The 27,754-nt window shown below is 39.3% G+C and overlaps 1 protein-coding gene across 7 annotated transcripts in view; it reads right to left on the reverse strand.

Annotated features, from left to right (window-relative positions):
- Positions 1 to 27,754, reverse strand: part of LRIG2 (leucine rich repeats and immunoglobulin like domains 2) — a 116,675-nt gene that overhangs the window by 55,677 nt on the left and 33,244 nt on the right. For all 7 annotated transcript variants that reach the window (XM_060301175.1, XM_060301167.1, XM_060301162.1 and 4 more), the window contains 11 exons: positions 27,020 to 27,163; positions 26,675 to 26,818; positions 23,663 to 23,743; positions 22,875 to 22,946; positions 22,668 to 22,736; positions 17,538 to 17,701; positions 15,126 to 15,446; positions 13,801 to 14,082; positions 10,621 to 11,070; positions 9,839 to 9,988; positions 1,827 to 2,117 (listed from right to left, as the gene is read on the reverse strand). In XM_060301175.1, the coding sequence (XP_060157158.1) occupies positions 1,827 to 2,117; positions 9,839 to 9,988; positions 10,621 to 11,070; positions 13,801 to 14,082; positions 15,126 to 15,446; positions 17,538 to 17,701; positions 22,668 to 22,736; positions 22,875 to 22,946; positions 23,663 to 23,743; positions 26,675 to 26,818; positions 27,020 to 27,163 (2,168 nt within the window). The remainder of the gene's footprint in view (positions 1 to 1,826; positions 2,118 to 9,838; positions 9,989 to 10,620; positions 11,071 to 13,800; positions 14,083 to 15,125; positions 15,447 to 17,537; positions 17,702 to 22,667; positions 22,737 to 22,874; positions 22,947 to 23,662; positions 23,744 to 26,674; positions 26,819 to 27,019; positions 27,164 to 27,754) is intronic.

Genomic DNA, 27,754 nt, shown 5'->3' on the forward strand with positions numbered 1-27,754 from the left:
ACGTGCCACAACTACGGAGCCTGCACTCTAGAGCCCACGTGCCACAACTACCGAAGCCCGCATGCCTAGAGCCCGTGCTCTGCAACGAGAGAAGCCACCGCAATGAGAAGCCGGCACAACACAACAGAGAGTGGCCCCTGCTCGCCGCAACTAGAGAAAGCCTGAGAGCAGCAACAAAGACCCAACGCAGCCAAAAATAAAATACATACAATAAATATATTTATTTTAAAAAATCATTTTAAAAATAAACAACCATTCCCCTCCAGCTTCTAGCAAGCCAATAACTCTACCAACAAAATAATAACCAAAAGCTGGTATTTTAAATCAGGTTATCTATACTTTGGCTTCAAAAATATGCATTTCTCATTATTATTTACTGCAGTGGTGGGCTCTTTCCCCAGAGAACATTTACTGAAAGTTATATTAACTTCATGGGGATGTATTTTGGAAAATGCTAGCCAAATATTCTAGAAACAAACACTCAGAAATAAAAATAAAACCCATGTGCAAAGTAAGCTAGAGCAGGGTTTCTCAAGCTTTAATATTCATACAAATAACCTGGAGACTGTGTTAAAATATAGACTCTGGTTCACTAGGTCTGGGGTGGGACACATGCTCTGCATTTCTAACAAGCTCCTAGGTAATGCTGATGCTGACAGACCACACTTTGAGTAGCAAGGAGCTAGAGCATCCTAGCTAAGGAACAAGCAATGCACCAAAGCACTCTCATTTGCTGATTTCCTCACTTACAGACCAGATTAACAATTAAGACATGCCTAAAGTTGGGGAAAGATACTGCATTTTTAGTTCTACTTACAGTTATTTTGTGCGTGTATATCTCTTCTAGGACATGGGGAAATGGATTTAGTGTTGGTGCCTTTCTTTCATGGACACAGAATTTTAAAGACAAGAGACTAACTTCAATAACAGGATATTTTTCTCTGACCTGTACCCTCTAGAAAACTTTAGAGGTGGTCTCTTAACTAAGAACAACAGAGCACATTGTAAAAGTCCATGTCATTTCATTCACTCCAGCCAGAACCATCCCTGGAAGCACCACTATACAATGTCTTCCACTGTAAACCTGCGGTGCAAAGCCCCACCCTATTTCCAGTGCTCTTTCATTTCAGGCAGACAGGAGGGTGACAGTGGATAAAAAGCCTGGATGGACAGGAAGACATGCTCAGTAGTGCCCTTCATGGTCTAGAAAGAGTTTTGTTTTGTTTTGCTTTGCTTTATTGACTGGGTTGTTTCAAATGCCTCGTCGGCACAATATAACATGTGTTTCTTTTCCTGGGCTACTATCCCCAAACTGCTTTCCCAATTATGGCCCTGACTGTAATACTGCACAGATGAAAGCAAATACCTGACAAGTGATACTGACATGCAACATTTACCTGATAGAACAGCAACCAAATAAAACATTTTTAAATCTTCTCAGTGAAAATCTTCATCAAATTATGCCCAAATCATTATATCCTTAGCATTTCAAGTCTCCATTATTTAAATAAACATGGAAGAAAAAAGTAGTGCCTGTATGAAACGTCTTTATAGAAACTTTTTCTACATGGCTTCTGAATCTTTAGAAGTAAGATCTTGTTACTCCCACAAAAGCTGTTTTCATCCTACAGATCCAGACTTCTTTCTAAATCTAATCTCTAAAAATCTTTGGCTCTAGTTTATATCAATTAATAGTAGCTAATTACTCCATTATACCAACTTGTTTGCTTCTGTCAAATGAGAGTGCTACCTATATGACAGAAGGAAAACTCAAGTAGGTGAAAGTGAAAACAAACCAAAATAACAAAAAACACTGTGCCCTTTACCACTGCTCTTCTGTGTAGAGGAAAGTTTCTTCTCATTTATCCTCTCATGGTTGGTGGGAAAGGCAGACATCTCTCTATCTGCTGCTGATACCAGGCTCTCCAGGGTGGTGGCATCTTGGGGAAGATGTGCCAAATAAGTCTCTTTGGGCATCTGGACCATAAGGCTGGACAGTGTCTGATCTAGAACATCCTCTTCAGCAATATAGGTGTATGGACAGTATTCTCGGGTCCGGGAGTAGATGTTAGCATTGTCATAACAATCTGAGCAGATAACCCGGGTGCCAGTGCCACCTAATGACAACACGGGAAAGAATCCAAACATCCTTCAGTTAAGGAATCAGTTTTGCCAACTATTAGTTTTCTCTAACAGTTGTCATCATATCTGCATTTGTTCAAAACTTGCATTATAAACCAGATGAAGTTTCAAGGTCTTTCTGTGAACTAACTAATTTAATCCTTATAACATCCCTAAGAGGTAAGTATTATTATTATCCCTATTTTACAGACAGAGTAACTACAACACAGAGAGGTCAGGTAAGGCCCAAAGACATACATACTGCCTGAGTGAAGAGCTGCAATTTAAACTCAGGCCCTCTGGCTCCAGCACCCATGCTCTTGAGTAGTACGTTAAGCCATCTTTGACAAGCCTGGATAAGGTCATGCGCAAATCAAGGGAGCCAAGATAAGGCTGGCACTGTGCTACAAGACACATGTTTGGCTTAAGCAAACTAAAGCAGAGAACAAGGGGTTTTGATGACTTTATTTCACAAAAGCCCACATAACTTTTGTTAAGTCAAGAGGTTAAGCAACACTAATTGCTAAAAGGACCCCTAGAGAAAGCCTCTGATGGTGAAGAGTCCTGCCTGACAAGTGTGTGTTTGGCAGAAGTAAAAGTTTAATAATGAGCTCCCTGGACAATTAAGTGCTTTGAAAACTGAATGATAAAAAAAGAGGAAAGTGAGAAATAGAGACTTATTCATGTTAAGCAACAGAATGTTAGAACTGGAAAAGAACAGGAAGTAATTAAGTTTAACCCAGAAAGCAGTGTTATTTCCTACAAATTGCAAAAAGTAGAGGCTTTTAAGTATTCTTTAAAAAGCTAGAGGGGGACTTCCCTGGTGGCACAGTGGTTAAGAATCTGCCTGCCAATGCAGGGGACACGGGTTCGAGCCCTGGTCTGGGAAGATCCCACATGCTGCGGAGCAACTAAGCCCGTGTGCCACAACTACTGAGCCTGCGCTCTAGAGCTCATGTGCCACAACTACTGAGCCCACGTACCACAACTAATGAAGCCTGTGCGCCTAGAGGCCATCCTGGCCAGGGAAGGTCTCACAAACCACACAGTATAGCCAAAAAGAAAAAAAAAAAAAAAAAGCTAGAAATACCCTCCTTTCCATGGAAAGCCAAAATAACGGAATAGAGCTTCCATGTGTATACTACTTGAAGTACTACACAGATTTGTGGAAAGAATATTTAAGAATCATGAGAGAAATGTTTTATAAAATATTGTTTCTTTATTTTTAAAATGAGGAGATTAAAGCTCAGCTTTTAGGTAACTTGTTGGTGACCACACGGCTGGAAAGAGGAACTGGGAGTCAAACCGAATTCTACCCCTTAATTCACTTCCCTGTGTTCTGTCACTCCCTATGGGAAGAGTGGAGTCGGGAAAACTAGTGTTGAGAAGTCAGGTTCACTTAACTATTTTATATCTCTCTGATGTTCTCCAAATTAAGATGAGAATCATCAATACCCTTTAAACCTTAGTGAATGTCTACCTGTCAGCAGGAGATACAACCTCCCCGGGATATGGTCTGAAGGGTGCTCATACCTGAAAAGGATAAAAGACACCTGAAGAAAGTTTCTAGAGCATCTCCTTCCTACAACAATACTTTGGTTTGGGAGCCTCTGCTGTGTTCTCCAATCCCTTGTTTAAGGATGTGTTTTACTCCTTTCTGTCAGAAGATTTTCTCCTCTGTTAAGACTTTAGAGCCTGAACCAAGATGGCAGAGTACAAGGACATGCTCTCACTCCCTCTTGCGAGAACACCAGAATCACAACTAACTGTTGAACAATCATCAACAGGAAGACACTGGAACTCACCAAAAAAGATACCCGACATCCAAAGACAAAGGAGAAGCCACAATGAGACAGTAGGAGGGGTGCAATCACAATAAAATCAAATCCCATAAGGCTGGGTAGGTGACTCACAAATTGGAGAACACTTATACCACTGAAGTCCACCCACTGGAGTGAAGGTTCTGAGCCCCAGGTCAGGCTTCTGAACCTGGGGGTCCAGCAATGGGAGGAGGAATTCCTAGAGAATCAGACTTCGAGGGCTAGCGGGATTTGACTGCAGGACTCTGACAGGACTGGGGGAAATAGAGACTCCACTCTTGGAGGGCACACATAAGTACTGTGCGCATCAGGACGCAGGGGAAGGAGCACTGACCCCAGGGAGACTGAACCAGAGCTACCTGCTAGTGTTGGAGGTTCTCCTGCAGAGGCGGGGGGCAGCTGTGGCTCACCAAGGGACAAGGACACTGGCAGCAGAAGTTCTGGGAAGCACTCCTTGGCGTGAGCCCTCCCAGAGTCCGCTATCAGCCCCACCAAAGAGCCTGCAGGTTCCAGTGTTGGGTCGCCTCAGGCCAAACAACCAACAGGGAGGGAACCCAGCCCCACCCATCAGCACTCTAGCGGATTAAAGTTTTACTGAGCTCTGCCCACCAGAGCAACAGCCAGCTCTACCCACCACCAGTCCCTCCCATGAGTAAAACTTGCACAAGCCTCTTAGATGGCCTCATCCACCAGAGGACAGACAGCAGAAGCAAGAACAACTACAATCCTGCAGCCTGTGGAAGAAAAACCACATTCACAGAAAGATAGACAAGATGAAAAGGCAGAGGGCTATGGACCAGATCAAAGAACAAGATAAAACCCCAGAAAAACAACTAAATGAAGTGGAGATAGGCAACCTTCAAGAAAAAGAATTCAGAATAATGATAGTAAACATGATCCAGGACCTGGAAAAAGAATGGAGGCAAAGATCAAGAAGATGCAAGAAATGTTTAACAAAGACCTAGAAGAATTAAAGAACAAACAAACAGAGATGAACAATACAATAACTGAAATGAAAAATATACTAGAAGGAATCAATAGCAGAATAACTGAGGCAGAACAGATAAGAGACCTGGAAGACAGAATGGAGGAATTCACTGCTGTGGAACAGAATAAAGTAAAAAAAATGAAAAGAAATGAAGACAACCTAAGAGACCTCTGGGACAACATTAAACGCAGCCACAGTCACATTATAGGGGTCCCAGAAGGAGAAGAGAGAGAGAAAGAACCCGAGAAAATATGTGAAGAGATGATAGTCAAAAAATTCCCTAACATGGGAAAGGAAATAGCCACCCAAATCCAGGATGCGCAGAGAGTCCCATACAGGATAAACCCAAGGAAAAACACGCTGAGACACATAATAATCAAACTGACAAAAATTAAAGACAAAGAAAAAAAACAAAGCAGCAAAGGAAAAATGAAAAATTACATACAACGGAACTCCCATAAGGTTAACAGCTGATTTCTCAGCAGAAACTCTACAAGCCGAAGGCAGTGGCATGATATACTTAAAGTGATGAAAGGGAAGAACCTACACAACCAAGATTACTCTACCCAGCAAGGATCTCATTCAGATTTGATGGAGAAATCAAAAGCTTTACAGACAAGCAAAAGCTAAGAAAACTCAGCACCACCAAACCAGCTCTACAACAAATGCTAAAGGAACTTCTCTAAGTACGAAACACAAGAGAAGAAAAGGACCTACAAAAACAAACACAAAACAATTAAGAAAATGGTCATAGTAACATACATATCAATAATTACCTTAAACGTGAATGGATTAAATGCTCCAACCAAAACACACAGGCTTGCTGAATGGATAAAAAAACAAGACCCATATATATGCTGTCTACAAGAGACCCACTTCAGACCTAGGGACACATACAGACTGAAAGTGAGAGGATGGAAAAAGATATTCCATGCAAATGGAAACCAAAAGAAAGCTGGAGTAGCAATACTCCTATCAGATAAAATAGACTTTAAAATAAAGAATGAGACAAGGAAGGACACTACATAATGATCAAGGGATCAATCCAAGAAGAAGATATAACAATTATAAATATATATGCACCCAACATAGGAGCACCTCAATACATAAGGCAACTTGCTAACAGCTCTAAAAGAGGAAATCAACAGTAACACAACAATAGTGGGGGACCTTAACACCTCACTTACACCAATGGACAGATCACCCAAACAGAAAATGAATAAGGAAACAGAAGCTTTACATGACACACTAGACCAGATACATTTAATTGATATTTATAGGACATTCCATCCAAGAACAACAGATTACACTTTCTTCTCAAGTCAGCACGGAACATTCTCTCACATCTTGGGTCACAAATCAAGCCTCAGTAAATTTAAGACAACTGAAATCATATCAAGCATCTTTTCTGATCACGACACTATGAGATTAGAAATCAATTAAGGGGAAAAAAACGTAAAAAACACAAACACATGGAGGCTAAACAATACGTTACTAAATTACCAAGAGATCACTGAACAAATCAAAGAGGAAATCAAAAAATACCTAGAGACAAATGACAATGAAAACACGACGATGCAAAACCTATGGGATGCAGCAAAAGCAGTTCTAAGAGGGAAGTTTACAGCAATACAAGCCTACCTCAAGAAACAAGCAAAATCTCAAACGATCTAATGTTACACCTAAGGGAACTAGAGAAAGAAGAACAAACAAAACCCAAAGTTAGCAGAAGGAAAGAAATCATAAATATCAGAGCAGAAATAAATGAAATAGAAACAAAAAAACAACAGCAAAGATCCATTACACTAAAAGCTGGTTCTTTGAGAAGATAAACAAAATTGATAAACCATTAGCCAGACACATCAAGAAAAACAGGGAGAGGACTCAAATCAATATAACAAAAAAGGAGAAGTTACGACACTGCAGAAACACAGAGCATCCTAAGAGACTACTATAAGCAACTCTATGCCAATGAAATGGACAACCTGGAAGAAATGGACAAATTCTTAGAAAGGTATAACCTTCCAAGACTGACCCAGGCAGAAACAGAAAATATGAACAGACCAATCACAAGTAATGAAATCGAAACTGTGATTAAAAACCTTCCAACAAACAAAAGTCCAGGACCAGATGGCTTCACAGGCGAATTCTATCGAACGTTTAGAGAAGAGCTAACACCCATCCTTCTCAAACTCTTCCAAAATACTGCAGAAGAAGGAAAGCTTCCAAACTCATTCTATGAGGCTACCATCACCCTGATACCAAAACCAGACAAAGATACTACAAAAAAAGAAAATTACAGACCAATATCACTGATGAATATAGATGCAAAAATCCTCAACAAAATACTATCAAACAGAATCCGACAACACATTAAAAGGATCATACACCATGATCAAGTGGGATTTATCCCAAGGATGCAAGGATTCTTCAATATATGCAAATCAATCCATTTGATACACCATATTAACAAATTGAAGAATAAAAACCATATGATCATCTCAATAGATGCAAAAAAAGCTTTTGACAAAATTCAACACCCATTTATGATAAAAAACTCTCCAGAAAGTGGGCATAGAGGGAACCCACCTCAACATAATAAAGGCCATATATGACAAACCCACAGCAAACATCATTCTCAATGGTGAAAAACTGAAAGCATTTCCTCTAAGATCAGGAACAAGAGAAGGATGTCCACTCTCACCACTCTTATTCAACATAGTTTTGGAAGTCCTAGCCACAGCAATCAGAGAAGAAAAAGAAATAAAAGGAATACAAATTGGAAAAGAAGAAGTAAAACTGTCACTGTTTGCAGATGACATGACACTATACATAGAGAAACCTAAAGATGCTACCAGAAAACTACTAGAGCTAATCAATGAATTTGGTAAAATTGCAGGATACAAAATTAATGCACAGAAATCTCTTGCATTCCTATACACTAATGATGAAAAATCTGAAAGAGAAATTAAGGAAACACTCCCGATTTACCACTGCAACAAAAAGAATAAAATACCTAGGAATAAACCTACCTAGGGAGACAGAAGACCTGTATGCAGAAAACTATAAGACACTGATGAAAGAAATTAAAGATGATACCAACAGATGAAGAGATATACCATGTTCTTGGATTGGAAGAATCAAAATTGTGAAAATGATTATACTACCCAAAGCAATCTACAGATTCAATGCAATCCCTATCAAATTACCAATGGCATTTTTTACAGAACTAGAACAGAAAATCTTAAAATTTGTATGGAGACACAAAAGACCCTGAATAGCCAAAGCAGTCTTGAAGGAAAAAAGCAGAGCTGGAGGAATCAGACTCCCTGACTTCAGACTATACTACAAAGCTACAGTAATCAAGACAATATGGTACTGGCATAAAAACAGAAATATAGATCAATGGAACAAGATAGAAAGCCCAGAGATAAACCCACGCACCGATGGTCAGCTAATCTATGACAATGGAGGCAAGGATATATAATGGAGAAAAGACAGTCTCTTCAATAAGTGGTGCTGGGAAAACTGGACAGCTACATGTAAAAGAATGAAATTAGAACACTCCCTAACACCATACACAAAAATAAACTCAAAATGGATTAGAGACCTAAATGTAAGACCAGACACTTTAAAACTCTTAGAGGAAAATATAGGAAGGACACTCTTTGACATAAATCACAGCAAGATCTTTTTTGATCCACCTCCTAGAGTAATGGAAATAAAAACAAAAATAAACAAATGGGACCTTTTGAAACTTCAAAGCTGTTGCACAGCAAAGGAAACCATAAACAAGATGAAAAGACAACCTTCAGAATGGGAGAAAATATTTGCAAACGAATCAATGGACAAAGGATTAATCTCCAAAATACATAAACAGCTCATGCAGCTCAATATTAAAAAAACAACCCTATCCAAAAATAGGCAGAAGATCTAAATTGACATTTCTCCAAAGAAGACATACAGATGGCCAAGAAGCACATGAAAAGCTGCTCAACATCACTAATTATTAGAGAAATGCAAATCAAAACTACAATGAGGTATCACCTCACACCAGTTAGAATGGGCATTATCAGAAAATCTACAAACAACAAATGGTGGAGAGGGTGTGGAGAGAAGGGAACCCTCTTGCACTGCTGGGGGGAATGTAAACTGATACAGCCACTATGGAGAACAGTATGGAGGTCCTTAAAAAACTAAAAATAGAATTACCATATGATCCAGCAATCCCACTACTGGGCATATACCCAGAGAAAACCGTAATTCAAAAAGATACATGCACCCCTATGTTCACTGCAGCACTATTTACAATAGTCAGGTCATGGAAGCAACCTAAATGCCCATCGACAGATGAATGGATAAAGAAGATATGGTACATATATACAATGGAATATTAGTCGGCCATAAAAAGGAATGAAATTGGGTCATTTGTTGAGATGTGGATGGATCTAGAGACTGTCATATAGAGTGAAGTAAGTCAGAAATAGAAAAACAAATATCGTATATTAACGCATATATGTGGAACCTAGAAAAATGGTACAGATGAACTGGTTTTCAGGGCAGAAATTGAGACAGATGTAGAGAACAAACGTATGGACACCAAGGGGGGAAAGCGGTGGGGGATGGTGGTGGTGGTGTGATGAATTGGGAGATTGGGATTGACATGTATACATTGATGTGTATAAAACTGATGACTAATAAGAACCTGCTGCATAAAAATATAAATAAAATAAAACTCAAAAAAAAAAGACTTTAGTCAATTTTCATCCTATTTTGCATGGGGTAAATGTTTTCATTGAGTAGCTTACTTTAAAATATTGCTTCAGATTACTGTGGAAAACTATACACTTAAAAAAAAACTAAACAGGGTAGGCTGAAATTGTAAGCACAGATAATAAAAAGTCATTACCATCAGCGCCTTTGTGTAAATATCCATTGGCAGGAGGCATAAGTTGCTGATGACTACCTGCCTCAGAGTTGCTGTAGCCTTCCTGTGGCTCAGACAGTGTTCCTTGGGAAGACAAGTAGCTGGGAATGTCTGCAGGCAGATTGAGCTCGTCTGTAAAAGAGACATCTGTAACTCTCAAATAAAGTTAGGCAATTTAAGCCAAAACTCAGAAGACTATCTTGCAAATGCATTCTACTTTGGTACTAATGGCCAGGAAAATGTTATGTACCTAGGAACTCAACAACTCCTAGAATTTTCTCTGAAAATTATTTCTCACTAGAATTCTCCCCCAAGCTTCATTTTAAAAGTATTACCAAAAGAAAAAAAACCTGAAGTCTGAAATCTTATCCACAGACACACTTTAGCAATCTATCTGGCTATACCTCTTCTCTTACAGGATTTCAGGGTGGGGGACAGGTGTGAAAGACTGATCTCTGTCATAACGACTCCACTCTTCCCCAAAGGAAAATTACAATGGAAATGAGCCTTAGGTATTAAAGAAAGAAGGTGCACATGCAACTGTTTAAAAGAACAAAGTTTTGGGGGACTGTCTACAAATTCTTAAGCTTATTCACTAGAGCGGTTCCATTATATCAAGAAAGTAGGACATTTTAACAGAAAAACTCTTCCTTCTATCACAAATAAATTATCAAAGCTCCTTAGTTTTTTATATTTAACAACAAATCCTACACTACATTCCTGACTCAGGTATAAGCCACAAGGGTCAACCGGGTACCACTCACCTGTGTTCGTGATACTATAGTCTTCATTTTTCCTTCTCATGTGGTAAATAACAATGACCCAGATCAAAGAGGTACCCACAACACAGCAGACCACAACAATGATGACAATGCCAACTGTGGTCCACCCATCGTCTTCATGCCCAATGCTACTTTGGGAAGAGTCACAATTGGGGGTGGAAATCACATTTAGGTAAATGTGACCACGTTCTGTCCCAAGGGTGTTGGACATAATGCAGGTATATTTCCCAGCATCTTCTAGCCCAGCATCTACAATGATGAGAAGCTGGTTGGCTGCAGCAAAGAAGTGCCGTTCTGTCACCAGCAGTGGTCCATCATCTTTGGTCCAGTTGAGGCGAGGGGTAGGACTCCCTCCAGCTATGCACTGTAATACTGCAGTTTCACCTCGGGTTACTGTCTTGTCCTCCAGAGGTCTAATAAATGAGGGTGTCTCTAACAGAAAGATGCATTAAAAAATATTAGGCAGTTTTATTCCTAATTGAATTAGACTAATTAGGTTACGATGAAATAAGCACTTTCATATGCTCATGGGAGGATTAGAAGTTAATGTTTCAGAAAAGCAAAAGCCTCAAAAAATCTAAATCTCATCTCAGGAATTACACCTTGAGCAAGCTATCCTAAGCAAAGAATTCAAAGGTTTATATACAAAAATGCTTATTACAAAATTAGTTGTAATTTTTAAAGGTAAAGGGAAAAATCTAAAAATCTAGCAGAAAAATGAGTAAGTAAATTATACCACAGCCACATGATATTCATGAAGACTTAATGACAAGGTAACCCTGTGATACAATATTAAGTGGAAAGGGCTTCCCTGGTGGCGCAGCGGTTGAGAATCTGCCTGCCAATGCAGGGGACACGGGTTCGAGCCCGGGTCTGGGAGGATCCCACATGCCGTGGAGCAGATAGGCCCGTGAGCCACAACTACTGAGCCTGCGCATCTGGAGCCTGTGCTCCGCAACGAGAGAGGCCACAACAGTGAGAGGCCCGCGCACCGCGATGAAGAGTGGCCCCCACTTGCCACAGCTAGAGAAAGCCCTCGCACAGAAACGAAGACCCAACACAGCAAATATAAATTAATTAATTAATAAACTCCTACCCCCAACATCTTCTTTTAAAAAAAAAAAATTAAGTGGAAAAAAGTAGGTATACATAACCACATAAGGATGAGTGTTTTATTTTTCTTTTTTAGATTTTTTTTTTTTTTTGGATGTGGACCATTTTTAAAGTCTTTATTGAGTTTGTTACAATATTCCTTCTGTTTTATGTTTTGGTTTTTTGGCCGTGAGGCATGTGGGATCTTAGCTCCCCAACCAGGGATCAAACCTGCACCCCCTGCATTGGAAGGTGAAGCTTTTGTTTTGTTTGTAAGTATTTCTTTCATTGATCTTTTTAATTCTTTAAATTTATTTATTTATTTTTGGCTGCACTGGGTCTTCATTGCTGCGTGCGGGCTTTCTCTAGTTGCAGTGAGCAGGGGCTACTCTTTGTTGTGGTGCGTGGGCTTCTCATTGCGGTGGCTTCTTGCTGCAGAGCACGGGCTCTAGGTGCACGGGCTTCAGTAGCTGTGGCTCACGGGCTCTAGAGTGCAAGCTCAGTAGTTGTGGCACGTGGGCTTAGTTGCTCTACAGCATGTGGGATCTTCCCAGACCAGGGCTCGAACCCATGTTCTCTGCATTGGCAAGTGGATTCTTAACCACTGCGCCACCAGGGAAGTCCCAGAAGGCCAAGTCTTAACCACTGGTCTGCCAGGGAAGTCCCAAGATGAGTTTTGTGGGATTTTTTAAAGATTTATTATTTATTTATTTTATTTTTGGCTGTGTCGGGTCTTAGTTGTGGCATGCGGGATCTTCACTGAGGCATGCAGGATCTTTCCTTGCAGCACACGCGTGGGCTTCTCTCTAGTTGTGGCATGTGGGTTTTCTCTTCTCTACTTGTGGTGCACAGGCTCCAGGGCATGCGGGCTCTATAGTTGTGGCACGTGGGTTCCAGAGCATGGGCTCTGTAGTTTGCGGCAGGCAGGCTCTCTAGTTGAGGCGTGAGCTCAGTAGTTGTGGTGCGCGGGCTTAGTTGCCCTGAGGGACGTGGGCTCTTAGTTCCCTGACCAGGGATTGAACCCACATCCCCTGCATTGTAAGGCAGACTCTTCAGCACTGAACCACCAGGGAAGTCCCAAGATGAGTGTTTTAAAACTCCAGAATATGTCAAAATCTTTAACGGTGTCTGAGTGACCTTCCCTCTTTTTTCTAATTTTCTACATATCTTAAATTTTTTAAACAATAAACTTATTTTTCTGATTACACAAGTAATTACACAAACCAACACGTTTTTAAAAACCCTAACATCTAGAGGAAAAGAGAATTTACCTTGAATTTGAGTCCCATGAAGAAAAGTGTTTTCCAAATGTATGGACGCCAAAGGGGGAAGAGGGTGGGGGGTGGGATGAATTGGGAGACTGGGATTGACATATATACACTAATATATATAAAACAGATAACTAATGAGAACCTGCTGTATAGCACAGGGAACTCTACTTCACTTTGCTGTACAGCAGAAACTAACACAACACTGTAAAACAACTATATCCCAATTTAAAAAGAAAAGAAAAGTGTTCTCATAAGAAAACAAACTGGCTTATCAGGGGAAATCTATGAGGAAAAGACATTTTACCAGAGGATAGGATTAACAGGAGCACACTGGAAGGAAAACAGGAAATCTAACCAGAAGACAGATCATTTTTTTCATCTTATAATTTTTTAAAAAAAAATGAACTGGGGGGAAAGTTACATTGTCTCAAGTTCTCTGTGAAGCAGGTATGTGAGGCAGTATAAAAGTGCAAACTCACTATTGAATAGTAGAAAAAACATATACATGAAGTAGAAAACTTACAGAGGGAAACATAACAGGACAAAGGGATTTGAATATTCAATTCATGGGATAAAAATCTCTAATTCTGCCCTCAGAATTTCCCCAGATTTCAGTTTACTGATCCACTAATATCCTAGGCTGACATAACCCTGCATAAATTGGCAGAGCAAGGAAACAAAGACATAAGAATCCCAACTAAAATCTCAAACATAGATTCTTCTTGCCATTAAGACCAAGAGTCAATCCATAATAAAAAGACTCCCACAAAAGCAGGGACCCACGGAGCAATAAACATACCTAACACGATTAATGAAGCATTTGCTGAGAGGCCGCCTGCTATGTTCTGTGCCATGCAGCTATAGATCCCCATGTCTTCTATTTTCACATTTGCAATGAAGAAGACATCATCCTCAGGCATGACATGCATGCGTCTCTCTCGAGCCGCAGGAAAGTCAGTACCACCATCTTTCTGCCAGGAAATCTGAGGTGCAGGGTGCCCCTCTGCAGCACATTCTAATCTGGCCATGGCACCAGTGCGAATAGTTAGATCCATTGGAGTTTTCAGAAAAGATGGCATCTCTGTTCCAAAAAAGATCACCAAGAGAAAGTGGGTGGGTGGGGGGAATACACGCACACACACACACACACACACATACATACACTCATACCTACATACAAGGGAGGGAGACTCTATTAGGCAAAATACCGACTGTTGCAATGCTCCATTTCTTTGAGAAGACATGCTCCCTGCATTGACAATAAATGCTACTTCAGAGGCCATCTTTTCTCCCAGAACCTCAGGGCATGGAGTACAGTGATGACTAACTCTTCTAGAATGTGTGGCAAATCTACCTGATCTCCTTGATAGGGACAGAAAAAGCAGAAGCCACAAACCTTTTTGAACATATATTTTAGAACCTAATATTTACTATGACTCCCTTACTTAAGAGACTAAATGGTGCTTCCCAAACAAACATCTACAAAGCTGTCAAGGAAACTGCATGATAAAAAAAATTTATGCCTTCAAAACATCTCATAAAACAACCCAGGATCAAGACATATGTACATCTTTTGGTTGCACAAAGCCTGAAGTGTTGTAGTTATTCAGCCTAACAGGTGATATATCAATCAAGCTGTTTTGTTTTCTTCTTTCACAGCCACAATGAAAAAGAGCATTATTTTCAAAAATGGTTTTGTGTGACTACATTTAGACAATGACAATGATCACTGGACCCAGAAATGTTCTCAATACTCCCAGTTATTGGACGGCCTGTGAACAATGTCAGGAATAAATTTCATAGTTTTTAGAACAGAATTATGGTTCTGGAAAGAAAATGGAGAATTAAAAAAAATTTTTTTTTCAAAAGCATAAATAAAAGTGAAAGTAGCCCATCTCCTAGAGCCACAGAATTCACCTTTACCCCTCAGTCAAAGACTGATTAGGGACAGTAAATGGGTAAATTAGCAATCCAGTCTGTATACTGTCATAACCCTAAAGACAAAAACAGTAAGGAATCCCCCTGCAATGTCAGGTTTATCCTAATTTTCTTGGTCAAAGATTCAAAAATCAAACATGAAAAATCCTTCTAACCACAAAACTATCAGGGAGCATAATTTCTTACCATTCACAGTCAGTTTGGCTTTATGAGAATAGTTAGAACCAAAGTGATTAGTAATAATACACTGATATTTTCCTTCATCTGTGAAATTTACATTGAAAAGATGTAAGACACTAGTGTATTCCAGAGCTTCTCCAGCTTGTTGCTGATAACGAACAAAATTCTCAACATCAGCATCATACAAGATTTCACTGTCTTTGCGCCACAAAGTAGACATGGGTGAATCACTGCTGCTCACTGCAGTGCATGTCATAGTCACGTTCATGCTTCTTAGAGCAACTGTGGTTTCAGGATGGTTTCTTATCTGCGGCTTGAGAAAATCATCTAAGGAGAAAAAAATGGGGCAGGAGCCAAGTCAGTTATTTATTTTTGCTTCTATAGATTCAATTTTAAAACAAATAATGTAAAATTGCATGTTATGTTTACAAAATGTCATGTTAAGGTTGAAAGGGACTATAGAGCTAGAATCCAATTCCCTTGTTTTAAGATGAGGAAAATGATGCCCAGAAGGGTCAAATGACTTGCTCTAAGATATGTAAGTCCACAGCTAAGCCTGGACTGGAACCCAGGTTTTCAGACTTCAGGGCTTAGCACTCTTTCTACCATCCCTTACTGTCACTTATGCTTTGAATGTACTTCTTAAGTATTACCAGTTACTGAGAAAAGGAGAAACCTAAATTAGAATTTTAAAACAAGGTCTAATTCTATTTCCCCTTGTGTGTATGTGTATGTGTGTGTTTGTGTGTATATGTAACATATATAAAAATAGGTATTCCAGGCTTCCCTGGTGGTGCAGTGGTTGAGAGTCCACCTGCCGATGCAGGGGACACGGTTCGTGCCCCGGTCCGGGAAGATCCCACATGCCGCGGAGCGGCTGGGCCCGTGAGCCATGGCTGCTGAGCCTGCGCCTCCGGAACCTGTGCTCCTCAACGGGAGAGGCCACAACAGTGAGAGGCCCGCGTACCACAAAAAAAAAAAAAAAAAAAAAAGGTATTCCTATTAATAAAACATACTATTTGAAAGTACTTTGTGCATAACTTTCACCTAAAATAGTGAATAATTCCAAACATGTCAAATGTCCAAATGAAGACTGGCTTAGGACTGGCTAATAAACTATAGATTCATAAATAATAATATATTATTGGACTGATTCAGAGAAGCAGGTATATGAATTCTTAACCAATGTCTTCACTGGGTAACATTTCACTGTGCCATAAAAGTGATAACTAAAAAAGGAAGATAAATTGTATGGTGTAAGCTTATGTTTAAAACTAAAGTCAGAAGGGCATTCATGGCAATGTAAGCAGAATTTAATCATTACTAGATTCTTTGTTTTCTTCCTTAAAATTTGTAAAAACAACTTAAGTATTTTATGTGCCTGAACTCCCAAATGTCCTAAGCATCTTTAAGTAGACTGTGGAAATACATCTGGCAATATACAGGTATCTAAATGATCAGAGTTACTAGTGATATGCAACACAGATACACTAATCTAAAAGTTCCACTGTGTAAAGCTAAGAATTTGTTACTAAAGGAAATGTAAATGTAAAAGAAAAATTTACAAATTGAGAAAAAACAATATAGATGTATACTTGAAATTATAATTAAGTGCTAGAATCAAGACAACTTGTCTATGACAACTTGTCTCTGTCCCCCTTCCCCTCCAAAAAACTCCCAAACCCTGCTGCTTCTGTCTTAGGAAAATGCATCAAAAACAGAAACCGGGCTTCCCTGGTGGCTCAGTGGTTGAGAGTCCACCTGCCGATGCAGGGGACACGAGTTCGTGCCCCGCTCCGGGAAGATCCCACATGCCGCGGAGCGGCTAGGCCTGTGAGCCATGGCTGCTGAGCCTGCGCGTCCGGAGCCTGTGCTCCGCAACAGGAGAGGCCACAACAGTGAAAGGCCCGCGTACCACAAAAAAAAAAAAAAAAAAAAAAGAAACCAAATGAAACTGTTACATTCATACATTGCTGGTGACAACATAAACTAGTGCTACCTGTTTGAAAACACCTGGTAGCACTTTTCAAGATCTACTAAATATAAAATCATGCTTTTGAATGAATTCATGAAAAAAAACTCACACTTTTTGATTCAGGAATCTTACTACTAGATATTTATTCTAAGGTTAATAATCTCCCTAAAAGGTAAAGGCCTACATTTATAAAGATGCTATAATATAGACAGTATTTTAAATGATCATTTAAGAACACACTGAGGAAAAAAACTGCTTATGATATATTAAGTCGAAGAACACAAAATTTAAGCTACAATTACAATATAAAAATGTTAGAGAAGAATCTAAAGAAATGGAAATAGATATGCTAGTAGGAAAGCATTCTATTTAAATTTTTTTTTAATTCCGTTGTTAAGATAGTAAGTGCATAATATACAAAATATTAAAACAAAAATACAAACCACAGACAAAATCTTTCAGATCCACATTCAGGATGCTTTGCCCTGCTAGCCATTCAGGGTGTGCACAGCTTACATTCACAGAATGTTGAAAGTTATTATCAACCAGCCACTGAAGCAACCACTTCAAATGGCAGTCACAGAGCAAACTGCTTGTGTTCAGAATTCTGCAGAAACAAAAGGAAAAGAAGTGCCCTTTACTTTTCATTCCAAGTTTCTCCAGCATTAAAAGCTTACTACACAGGACGTCCCTGGTGGTGCAGTGGTTAAGAATCTGCCAGCCAATGCAGGGGACACGGTTCGAGCCCTGGTCCGGGAAGATCCCACATGCCACAGAGCAACTAAGCCCATGTGCCACAACTACTGAAGCCCACGCACCTAGAGCCTGTGCTCCGCAACAAGAGAAGCCACTGCAATGAGAAGGCAGCGCACCACAACGAAGAGTAGGCCCCGCTCCCTGCAACTAGAGAAAGCCCACGCGCAGCAACAAAGACCCAACACGGCCAAAAATAAATAAATTAAGAGGAAAAAAAAGCTTACTACACACCTAAGCATTTTTCTTGCCAAAAAAATGTTTAACCTGGATCTAACCATGAAAAAACAAATTTAGACTGTCAGCCTTGTTTCCTCAAATATGACAGTGTCATGAAAGACACTAATAAAAGGGGTAGGGGGAATAAGGGTAAGGGATTTATTTTAGATTAAAGGAGACTAAAGAGTCATTACAACCAAATGTAAAGCGTGATCCTTCATTAAGAAAATATATATACACAAAGAACATTTTTGGACATTAGGGAAATCTCAGTATGGACTGCATATTAGATAATATTATTTTATCAATGTTAATTTCATTGGGTGTGATAATAGTGCTGTGGTTATATAAGAAAATAACCCTGCATAGGAAATACATGCTGAGATATTTTAGGAGTGAAGTGTCATGATGTCTGTAGCTTACTTTCGACTGGTTAAGCAAAATAATAAGTGTATGTATATACGTATATGAGTGTGTGTGGAAAGAGGGAGAGAGACAGAAGGAAAGAGAAAGGGAAAGAATGAAGGAGGGAGGGAGAGCAACAGGTAACAAATTTAGCAAAGAGTTAACAATTGATGAATCCAGGTAAATGGCATATGGATGTTCATTGTACTGTCCTTTAAACTTTTGACGTTTAAAATTTTTCCCAGAGAAATTTGGGGAAGAGCTTACTATATATATTGGGACATAGAGACATCTTTGTTGTGGAGAGGGTATAATTATTTTCAAATTATTTCATCAAGACTAAAAACATTTCAGCCCTGTGGCAATGTGTACTGCAACCTAAACTAAGAACCACTGAAAAATGGTTTGTGGTTATAATAGGCCTATAAAATATACGTGAAAAGTCAGTGTTTTGTTTTAATGACCCTTAAATGTCTCATCCACTTGGAAGTAGGGAAAGCAAGTGATTTTGACAACATTATAACCTGCTTTGCATGCATCACCAAAATCCTCAAGTAATTTTAAAGTTTGGTATAAAAATACCTAAGATCTGATTCCAAAGAAGTTTCAAACAGTCTTTAAGGTACCCCAAAAGCCATACTTTATCAAGGGCAATTTTAATTAAGCAGGCCAAAAGTTACCTTTTGCATTTCAGAATTCTTATGTTATATGCATTCATTCACCGAGAAATATTTGAGTCTACTATATGCCAGGCACTGTTCTAGGCTGTCGCACTACAGCTCTCACAAAGCTTATGTATTTAGAGCCAAGCAATAAACAAACAAATGCAAAGTATAGTGTCAGAAAGTTAAGTCCTGTCAAGAAAAACAAAGCTGGGCAGAGACATAGAGACAGCAGCTACCAGTTTAGATAAAGCAGTCAGGGAAAGATTCTTTGAAGAGATGGCATTTGGGCAAAGACCTGAAAGAATCGAGAGAGCAAATCACATGAAGATCTGAGGTAAGATTGTCACAGACAGAGGAAACTATGCACAAAGACCTTGAGGCAGATACTTAGTGTGCTTAGTGTGAAAAGCAAGGAGGCCACTGAAGCCAGAGCACAGAAAGTGAGGGGACAGTGACGGGAATGAGGTCAGAGAGATGGGCAAGAAGGACCAGGCCATGTAAGTGCTTTATAAACTAAGGAAAGAACCTGAGTTGTTTTTTTCCTATGTGTGCTGGGAAGACACCGGAAGGTTAAGAACAGAGGAATGATATGGTCTAACTTATGCTTTCTTAGATATAATATAAGTTACCTCGTGAGACATGGACTTACATCCTAATTCCACTACTTACCTTAGGCAAGATACTGAATGCCTCCAAAATCTCAGTTTCTATTCCTGGAAAGTGGGATTAAGAACACCTACCTCAAAAATTTTTTTAAATAAAGCATTTAGCATAGTGTCTGGCCACAGATACCACAAGATTCACATTAGTTCCCTTCACTTCTGTTTCTTTTGCATCTTTCCACCCTTCACATGCTAATGAACTCTGCTGTACCTAATGGAGTATATCCTGCATTCTCTCCGCAAGTATATGGATAGATATATACCAAATATCAACAGTGGTTGTCTTTTGAGTACTGGGGACTTGGAGTCTTTCTCTCCCTCTTGGTTTAACTATCTAATTTTCTACCATGATTACATAATTTTAATGCAGAACAATTTTTAATTCATATTTGACTCTCCCACCTCCCCCCAATATTTATGCAAAGCACTGTGAAGGACACCAAAAAGTATTAAGAGATACTTCAATAAATGTTGATGTGAAATTCTGTATTATAAATACGACTTAAATTTAAAGTAACCAAGAGCAACTAAAACTTCTCAGTAAATAAGCTGCATTAGAGTTCCTGCATTAGCAGCTTGTTCAAACCAACTCAAAAAATCACCAAGTGACTCTCTGAAGAATGAAACTATGATATTTGCTTTCACCTATAAAAATTATATTTTAAACTGATTTCTCTTAACAAGAGTTAAAACTTTCTTGCTGGCCCTCGGATTATCACAACCAAAAAAAGGTAATACTGATATGCAGTAAGTTGTGCCTTTTCAAGTTAAAGTAAGCCTTAGGAGAAATAACTCAAAATATCTCAAGAGACCAAAAAAATAAATAAATAAATAAGCAAGCCACTTTAAAAATCTGGCAGACGACTTCCCTGGTGGCGCAGTGGTTAAGAATCCACCTGCCAATGCAGGGGACACAGGTTCGAGCCCTGGTCCGGGAAGATTCCACATGCCAAGGAGCAACTAAGCCTATGCGCCATGACTACTGAGCCTGCACTCTAGAGCCTGTGAGCCACAACTACTGAGCCCGCGTGCCACAACTACTGAAGCCCGCGTGCCTAGAGCCCGTGCTCCACAACAAGAGAAGCCACCGCAATGAGAAGCCCGCGCGCCGCAACTAAGAGTAGCCCCCACTCAACGCAACTAGAGAAAACCTGTGTGCAGCAATGAAGACCCAATGCAGCCAAAAATAAGTAAATAAATTTATTTTTAAAAAATCTGGCAGAAAATAACAAAAGATGATCTCCATAACATTTTAACTTTTGTTATTATCTTAGTTATTCACCTTTTACTATATGCCAGGCTCTGTGTGGAGTATCTTCTCAAAACCCTCAAAAGCTTTCTAATGCACTTAGAGGGAAAAAAGTCCTAACTCCTCATGGCCTATTAGGCCCTACAAGATCAGGCCTGTTTATGTCTCTGACCTCATCTCCTACCATTCTTTCCCTTGCTCTTGTCTTCCAGCCACATCAGTGTCTCTGCTGTTCTTCAAGCACAAAAAGCAAGCTCCTTCCTCAGGGCCTTTTCACTTGCTCTTCCCTGTGCCTGGAATGCCCTTCGCCCAGTATAAGATGGTTTGCCATTTCATCTCACTAAGGGCCTGGCTCAAAGGCTGTTATCTTCAGAAAAGCCTTCCCTCACTACTTCAAAATAGCGATCCCTGTACGCTGTACACCTTTGACCCAGCTTTTTCTTCAGAACATTTATTATCTGATGAGATATTATATACCTACTGGTTTACTATTTATCTTCCTAACAGAATTTTGTAATATGCTATGAAGACAGAGACTTTGTCTTGTTCACTACTGCGTTTTTAGCATTTAGAACACTACCTTACATAGCAGATGACAATAAACATTTCTTCCATAAACAAATTATCTCATTTTATCTTCACATAAGCCTGAGGGTGGTGCTCTTCCCATACTGAGAAGGGAAACTGAGTCCTAGGCTAAACACACAGTTGTAAAGAATGGGGCAAGAATCTAAACCGAGGCCATTTGAACTCACATACTTCCAGTGCATCTCAAACTATATGTGGAGAAGGACCAGTTTTTTAAATTCCCAATCTGTTATAGATCAATACTTTTATAAAATTCAACAGAAGTGTCACAGTAAGGTCAAATTGTTCTATAAGTTTCTAAAAAGCTTGCTCTGAATTTCTGTCCTTCTCTCGTCATGAATCAGCTCTGGTCCACAGACCTCCCTTTGAACAGCCTTCAGGCAAGGCAAGGTAAGTTGATATAGCCCGTTGATTCTCACCAGTGGCTCAATATCCGAATCACCAGAGTTTAAAATTAAGAGCAACGCCCAACTAACCAACCCACCCCTGGGAAATCCCCCCTGGGAAATAAGAACAATTTTTTTAAATCATGAATGAAAAAACGTTAAAATGATATGTATTTTTCTATCATAACTATTCAACAGTTTTGGAACATTTAGTAGTTTGAACAGATTAGAGACATCCTCTGTGACCATTATACTTAAAGTGCTAGATCACCTCCAAAAATTACATAATACCTTAATTGTAACTCATTCCAAGAGAACACATGTCTCCAACAGTCCAAAAAGGAAGAGGGGAATAAAAAAGGAACAGTAGGGTAAACATAAAGCATAAGCAGCGTTGCTAAGGTCTCTTTAACTATATGCATCAGCAACACAGGGAAAAAACAGAAGGTCTTGGAGCCACACACTCTGGACTTTTCAATGTTATTTTTAAATTACATCCAGTTACTAAAATAACTGAATGTTAACACTTTCTTTTTTCCTGCCTGAATTGTGTGCTTTGGGAAACATCTGGGTCACATTCATCACACTTTAAGCACAAGCGTGGATAATGATCTAATTAGTGACAAAAAAGACTTAAGTTACGTACAGTTCTTTCAAGCGAGTCTGGGAAAAAGCATTTTCTTGGATAGACATTATAGCATTGTTGTTCAAATCTCTGAAATGAAGAGAAATGAAACATTACCAGTCACCATTTCTACAATTAAGTTATATAAACACTTTAAATGGTCATGAAAACCTCTGCTAAGAGCAAAGATTATTTATATACTGAGCAAAATGGCTGAAAAATACTTACAGATGCTCAAGGGATTCAAGACCAATGAATGCTTTCTTTGTAATTGACTTAATCTGATTTCCTTGTAAGATTCTGAAATACAAACAGACCTTTCTAATAAAGCTCTCCACTAAACAAAATTAAATTCATTAAAATAAACATTTACCTATAACGAGTGAAAATAAGCCTAACATGCATTCTTAAGAAAGTTGTGAACTTCATTATTAACCAGTGTGAAGCACAGAATAAATGTGTCTATTAAGATGTCAGCGCTCAGTGAGGTATCTATAAACAACCATCCTGACCACAGATACACCTGTAGTTTTCATATAATAAACTGGATTATATTCCCAGTTTCTCCCTTCTCAGCAAAAGATCATCCGGTCAAAGAAACTCAGACAAGTGTGAAGTCTGGGAGACATTCTTATGGGAGAAGATCTAAAATCTTGCTTGAGAGAATCCTCTCTTGCTAAATTACCCATAAATCTCACATGATTAAACAGATCATGGTTCAATTCTGGTTTCAGTGCATTTCTTTTACTTAAATCAAAATTTTAGTTCCATAAATAACTTCTCTTTAAGTGACACTAGGAATGTTCTTTCAGAAAGTGCCCCACCACAAAAAAAACAAAATGAAAAACAAACCAAAAAACAAAAACCTTAATAAACAATGAAGCTTCTTCCTTTAGTGGGTGAACCAGAAGGCTCAGACTTTCTAGCCACAGCAAATAGACACAATCCAATCACATTTACAATAGGTTCTTTAAAATATACCTTCATAGACATACATAAATATCATAAGTACATACAATTTAGTGAGACTTGTGAGTCCAGCAAAGGCTTCACTAGCATCTTCTATGGCCCATGAAATTTCATTGTTCCTTAAGTTTCTACGAAAATGTCAGGGATAGACAGGTTATGTTAGTCAACATGACCATTACACCATCAGGCATCATCCTGACATAGCAATGCTAATTTTAATTTTGATCCTTACAGTAAAGGTTAGGTTATTTATGAGAAACACTCAACTCTTCTTTTTAAAGAATACCTGAGATAAGCAGATAAGAACTAATTCTCATAAGCTAAGAATTAAGCCGACCTTGGTAAATAAATTAAGCACCTGCTAAGAGTATTAATCTTCCTAGCTAATAGCCCGTAATTGTGTTAGCATATTAAAAATTATAGTCAGGGCCCTACAAAGAGGAGGATTTCAAGATGCAGGGGGTATGGCTTACAAATCTTATTTCAGACTAATGGGATTTTGGGGTGATCCAAGCCTTCCCCTGAGCCCTTAAATCTAAAATGGCTGACAAAAAGTAATGTCAATACAGAGCTTCACAGCTCAACAGCAATTAAACATGCCCCCTGGAAAGTAAGAATGATATACCCATGTGCTAGAGTGATCACTCTGTTTTCTTTAAAAGGAAAAGTATGGATCTTTTAAAATCCACTGTTCCATTCTCAGACGAAATGCAATTGCACCACACCATGTCATCATGGAAGAAATACCAGTTAAAGATATTTAATCACTTTTGCTTCCTTAAGTCATCTCATAATAAAGCACAAAGTTTTTTGCTTTATAAGACATATGTAGGGCTTCCCTGGTGGCGCAGTGGTTGAGAGTCCACCTGCCGATGCAGGGGACATGGGTTCGTGCCCCGGTCTGGGAAGATCCCACATGCTGCGGAGCGGCTAGGCCCGTGAGCCATAGCCGCTGAGTCTGCGCGTCAGGAGCCTGTGCTCCGCAATGGGAGAGGCCACAACAGTGAGAGGCCCGCATACCGCAAAAAAAAAAAAAAAAAAAAAAAAAAAGACATGTGTAAAGTTATGTGAATAATAGTAAGGAGATAGGAGATCACTCTTCCCATTTAGCTATGTCTTTACCTGAAGTGAAAGCTAAGAAAGATCATTTTATTTTACTAAAGAATAAACACTGAAACAACTGATGGCTCAACTCTGCAGGACTTTTCCCTCTCCTCCACAGAACAGCATAAATAGAACTCACTCACCAAAGGGAGTAAGAAGTATATCTACTCTGGCAAGAGCATTGATCTAAAGCCGGAATATCTCAGATCTGTTCCTAATTCTGCCTTAACTATTTTTGTAGCATTAGATAATCATTTACGTCTGCAATTACTTTCCTAAACTTTAATGCTAAAAGTAATAATCAGTGGTGTACTAAAAGAACCTGTCTGCCATCCCGTGCACTGCCAAAAGACTACAGCTGCGTCTAATATAAATTCCTGAGTTTGCACTGATCTAATTTAACCTCTGATAAGCTAGAAAAGAGAAAAATTTTTTAAAAAAAGGAAATCACTTTTACTTTTTCAAGGCCAAATCTAAAGGAGGACTACTTCATTAAGTTAAAAAAAAAAAAGAAAAAACATCAAACACACACAGGTGCACACACAGACACCTTCACAAAATTATCATGCTTTCTTTGTCACTTATGGTTAGGTCCCAAAGTTGGAACCTGCCTCTTTTCTGAGACCATTTATCAACTAAACCTGATGACCAAAAAGTTCCCTATACAGGAACCTTAAGAATCTACAAATTCTACTAATTACTCTTTTTCTCTTATTCTGCTCTATGTTTGAGATTACTATATTTCATTAAAATACCTCTTCATTCAATTATATTCCATGATCAGGGTAAAACATTCAACTTACAGAACAACAGAAGTTTAGAGTTGAAACTGCCTTTTGCAACCATCTAATCCTATATCCATCCTTCACTGGACATAAAAAAAAAAAAAACCAGGAAAGGCTAAGTAATTTTGTTCATCTAACAGTAAAATGAAAAGCACATGAGGGACTTCCCTGCTGGCGCAGTGATTAAGCATCCGCCTGCCAATGCAGGGGACACGGGTTCGAGCCCTGGTCCGGGAAGATCCCACATGCTGTGGAGCAACTAAGCCCATGCGCCACGACTACTGAGCCTGCGCTCTAGAGGAAGCGCATGGCAACTACTGAGCCCACGTGCCACAACTACTGAAGCCCACACGCCTAGAGCCCATGCTCCGCAACAAGAGAAGTCACCACAATGAGGAGCCCGTGCACTGCAACAAAGAGTAGCTCCCGCTCACAGCAGCTAGAGAAAGCCTGCATGCAGCAACAAAGACCCAACAGAGCCAAAAATACATAAATAATAAATAAATAAATAAATTTATTTTTTTTTAAAAAGCACATGAGCTTTAGCATAAAAAAGACCTGGGAAAAGACCTGGGTTCTAATCCTGGCCCAAACATTTACAAGGTATATGACTTTAAACAAATCATTTAATCTCTCTGAACCTCAGTCCCCCAGTATGGAAAAAAGCAATAATATCCCAGTACTCTGAATGCACCTGGCACATATCAGATCATTAATAAATGTTAGTTTTATTTGTCCAAAGTCATGCAGCAAACTGGTAACAGTGAAGAGGTTTCCTGCCAGAGCTGTTCCCACTATATGTCCTGCATCCTTTTCAATGAGAAGTGGTAGATCTGGTACACTACTGGTAGTTCTAGGTCAGAGGAGTAAGAAAATGTGCATTCCTGACACTAGCAACTGTGTTTTATTCCACAGTAACTGGCACAATAAGAGATGCTTTGTTGTTTAGTTAACTCAGAATTAAAGTACAAACTGAAATGGCTAGAGATACATAAAATTTACATATAGGGATAGAGATAAGCAAGACTGTCTTGCCCCAAGGCATAGGAGAGAAGAACTGCAAAATATTAACATACATAATATGTACACTGATTAGCTGTTTTGCTTTAGTGCTTTAAAAAAATTAGTAAAAAAAAAAAAAAAATCCCCAAAAAGGAGAGATATACTTACAGTGTCTGAAGATTGGAAAGAAACCTAAATACACCATCAGCAATGTGAGTGACTCTGTTGTCCCCTAAGTTCAATCTCTCCAGTAAGCTCAGACCCACAAAGGCAGATTCATCCAGGCGGGTCAACTGGTTATAGGACAAATCACTAAAAACAGGAAACATGGAAGGTAAAAAATTCACTCTCTTCTAGTTCAACTTTCATATTCTTATTCTACTTACATGATAAATTTAGGGCTTTCAAACTTCTAATAAAAAGGGATATTAGATCTCATTACTGGCCATGGGAATGACTTATTCAATCTGCTCTAGTCTCACAGCTTCCACTGAAATGCCATCTCACACTTACAGTTCAGACAGTCTTTGGCAGAACTCCCATGCATCAGGGCTGATTCTTTCAACAGCATTCTGGCTCACATAGAGCTGTTGTAACATTCGCAAGCCATACAACCACCCCTTGTTCACTTCTGTAAGGTTATTATGCTCCAGTTCTCTGCAGAATTAAAGAAAGGAGGAAATATGTTTCAAAACAAGGCATGCAGGACTTCCCTGGTGGCACAGTGGTTAAGAATCCGTCTGCCAATGCAGGGGACACGGGTTCGAGCCCTGGTCCAGGAAGATCCCACATGCCGCAGAGCAACTAAGCCTGTGCACAACTACTGAGCCTGTGCTCTAGAGCCTGTGAGCCACAGCTACTGAAGACCACATGCCTAGAGCCCGTGCTCCGCAACAAGAGAAGCCACCGCAATGAGAAGCCTGCACACCACAACGAAGAGTAGCCCCCACTCACCACAACTAGAGAAAGCCCGCGTGCAGCAACAAAGACCTAACACAGCCAAAAATAAACAAAATTAAATCTTTAAGAAAAAAAACCCAACAAGGCATGCAATGAGAAGATTCCAAAAATCTTCATTAAGTCTTGCACAGAGAGGCATATACCTTTGCTCAACCCAAGTGAGCAGACAAATTCTATTCATAAATATGTACATGTTTCTTAAGATTTAGTGCAAGAAGCCTGTAAGACTCTCTAAAATATCATATCTATAAAATCAACTCACCAAGAGATACAGTATACCTGTTCTGG

This window comes from Globicephala melas, chromosome 1, assembly GCF_963455315.2.
Source record: "Globicephala melas chromosome 1, mGloMel1.2, whole genome shotgun sequence".
Classification (NCBI taxonomy): domain Eukaryota; kingdom Metazoa; phylum Chordata; class Mammalia; order Artiodactyla; family Delphinidae; genus Globicephala; species Globicephala melas.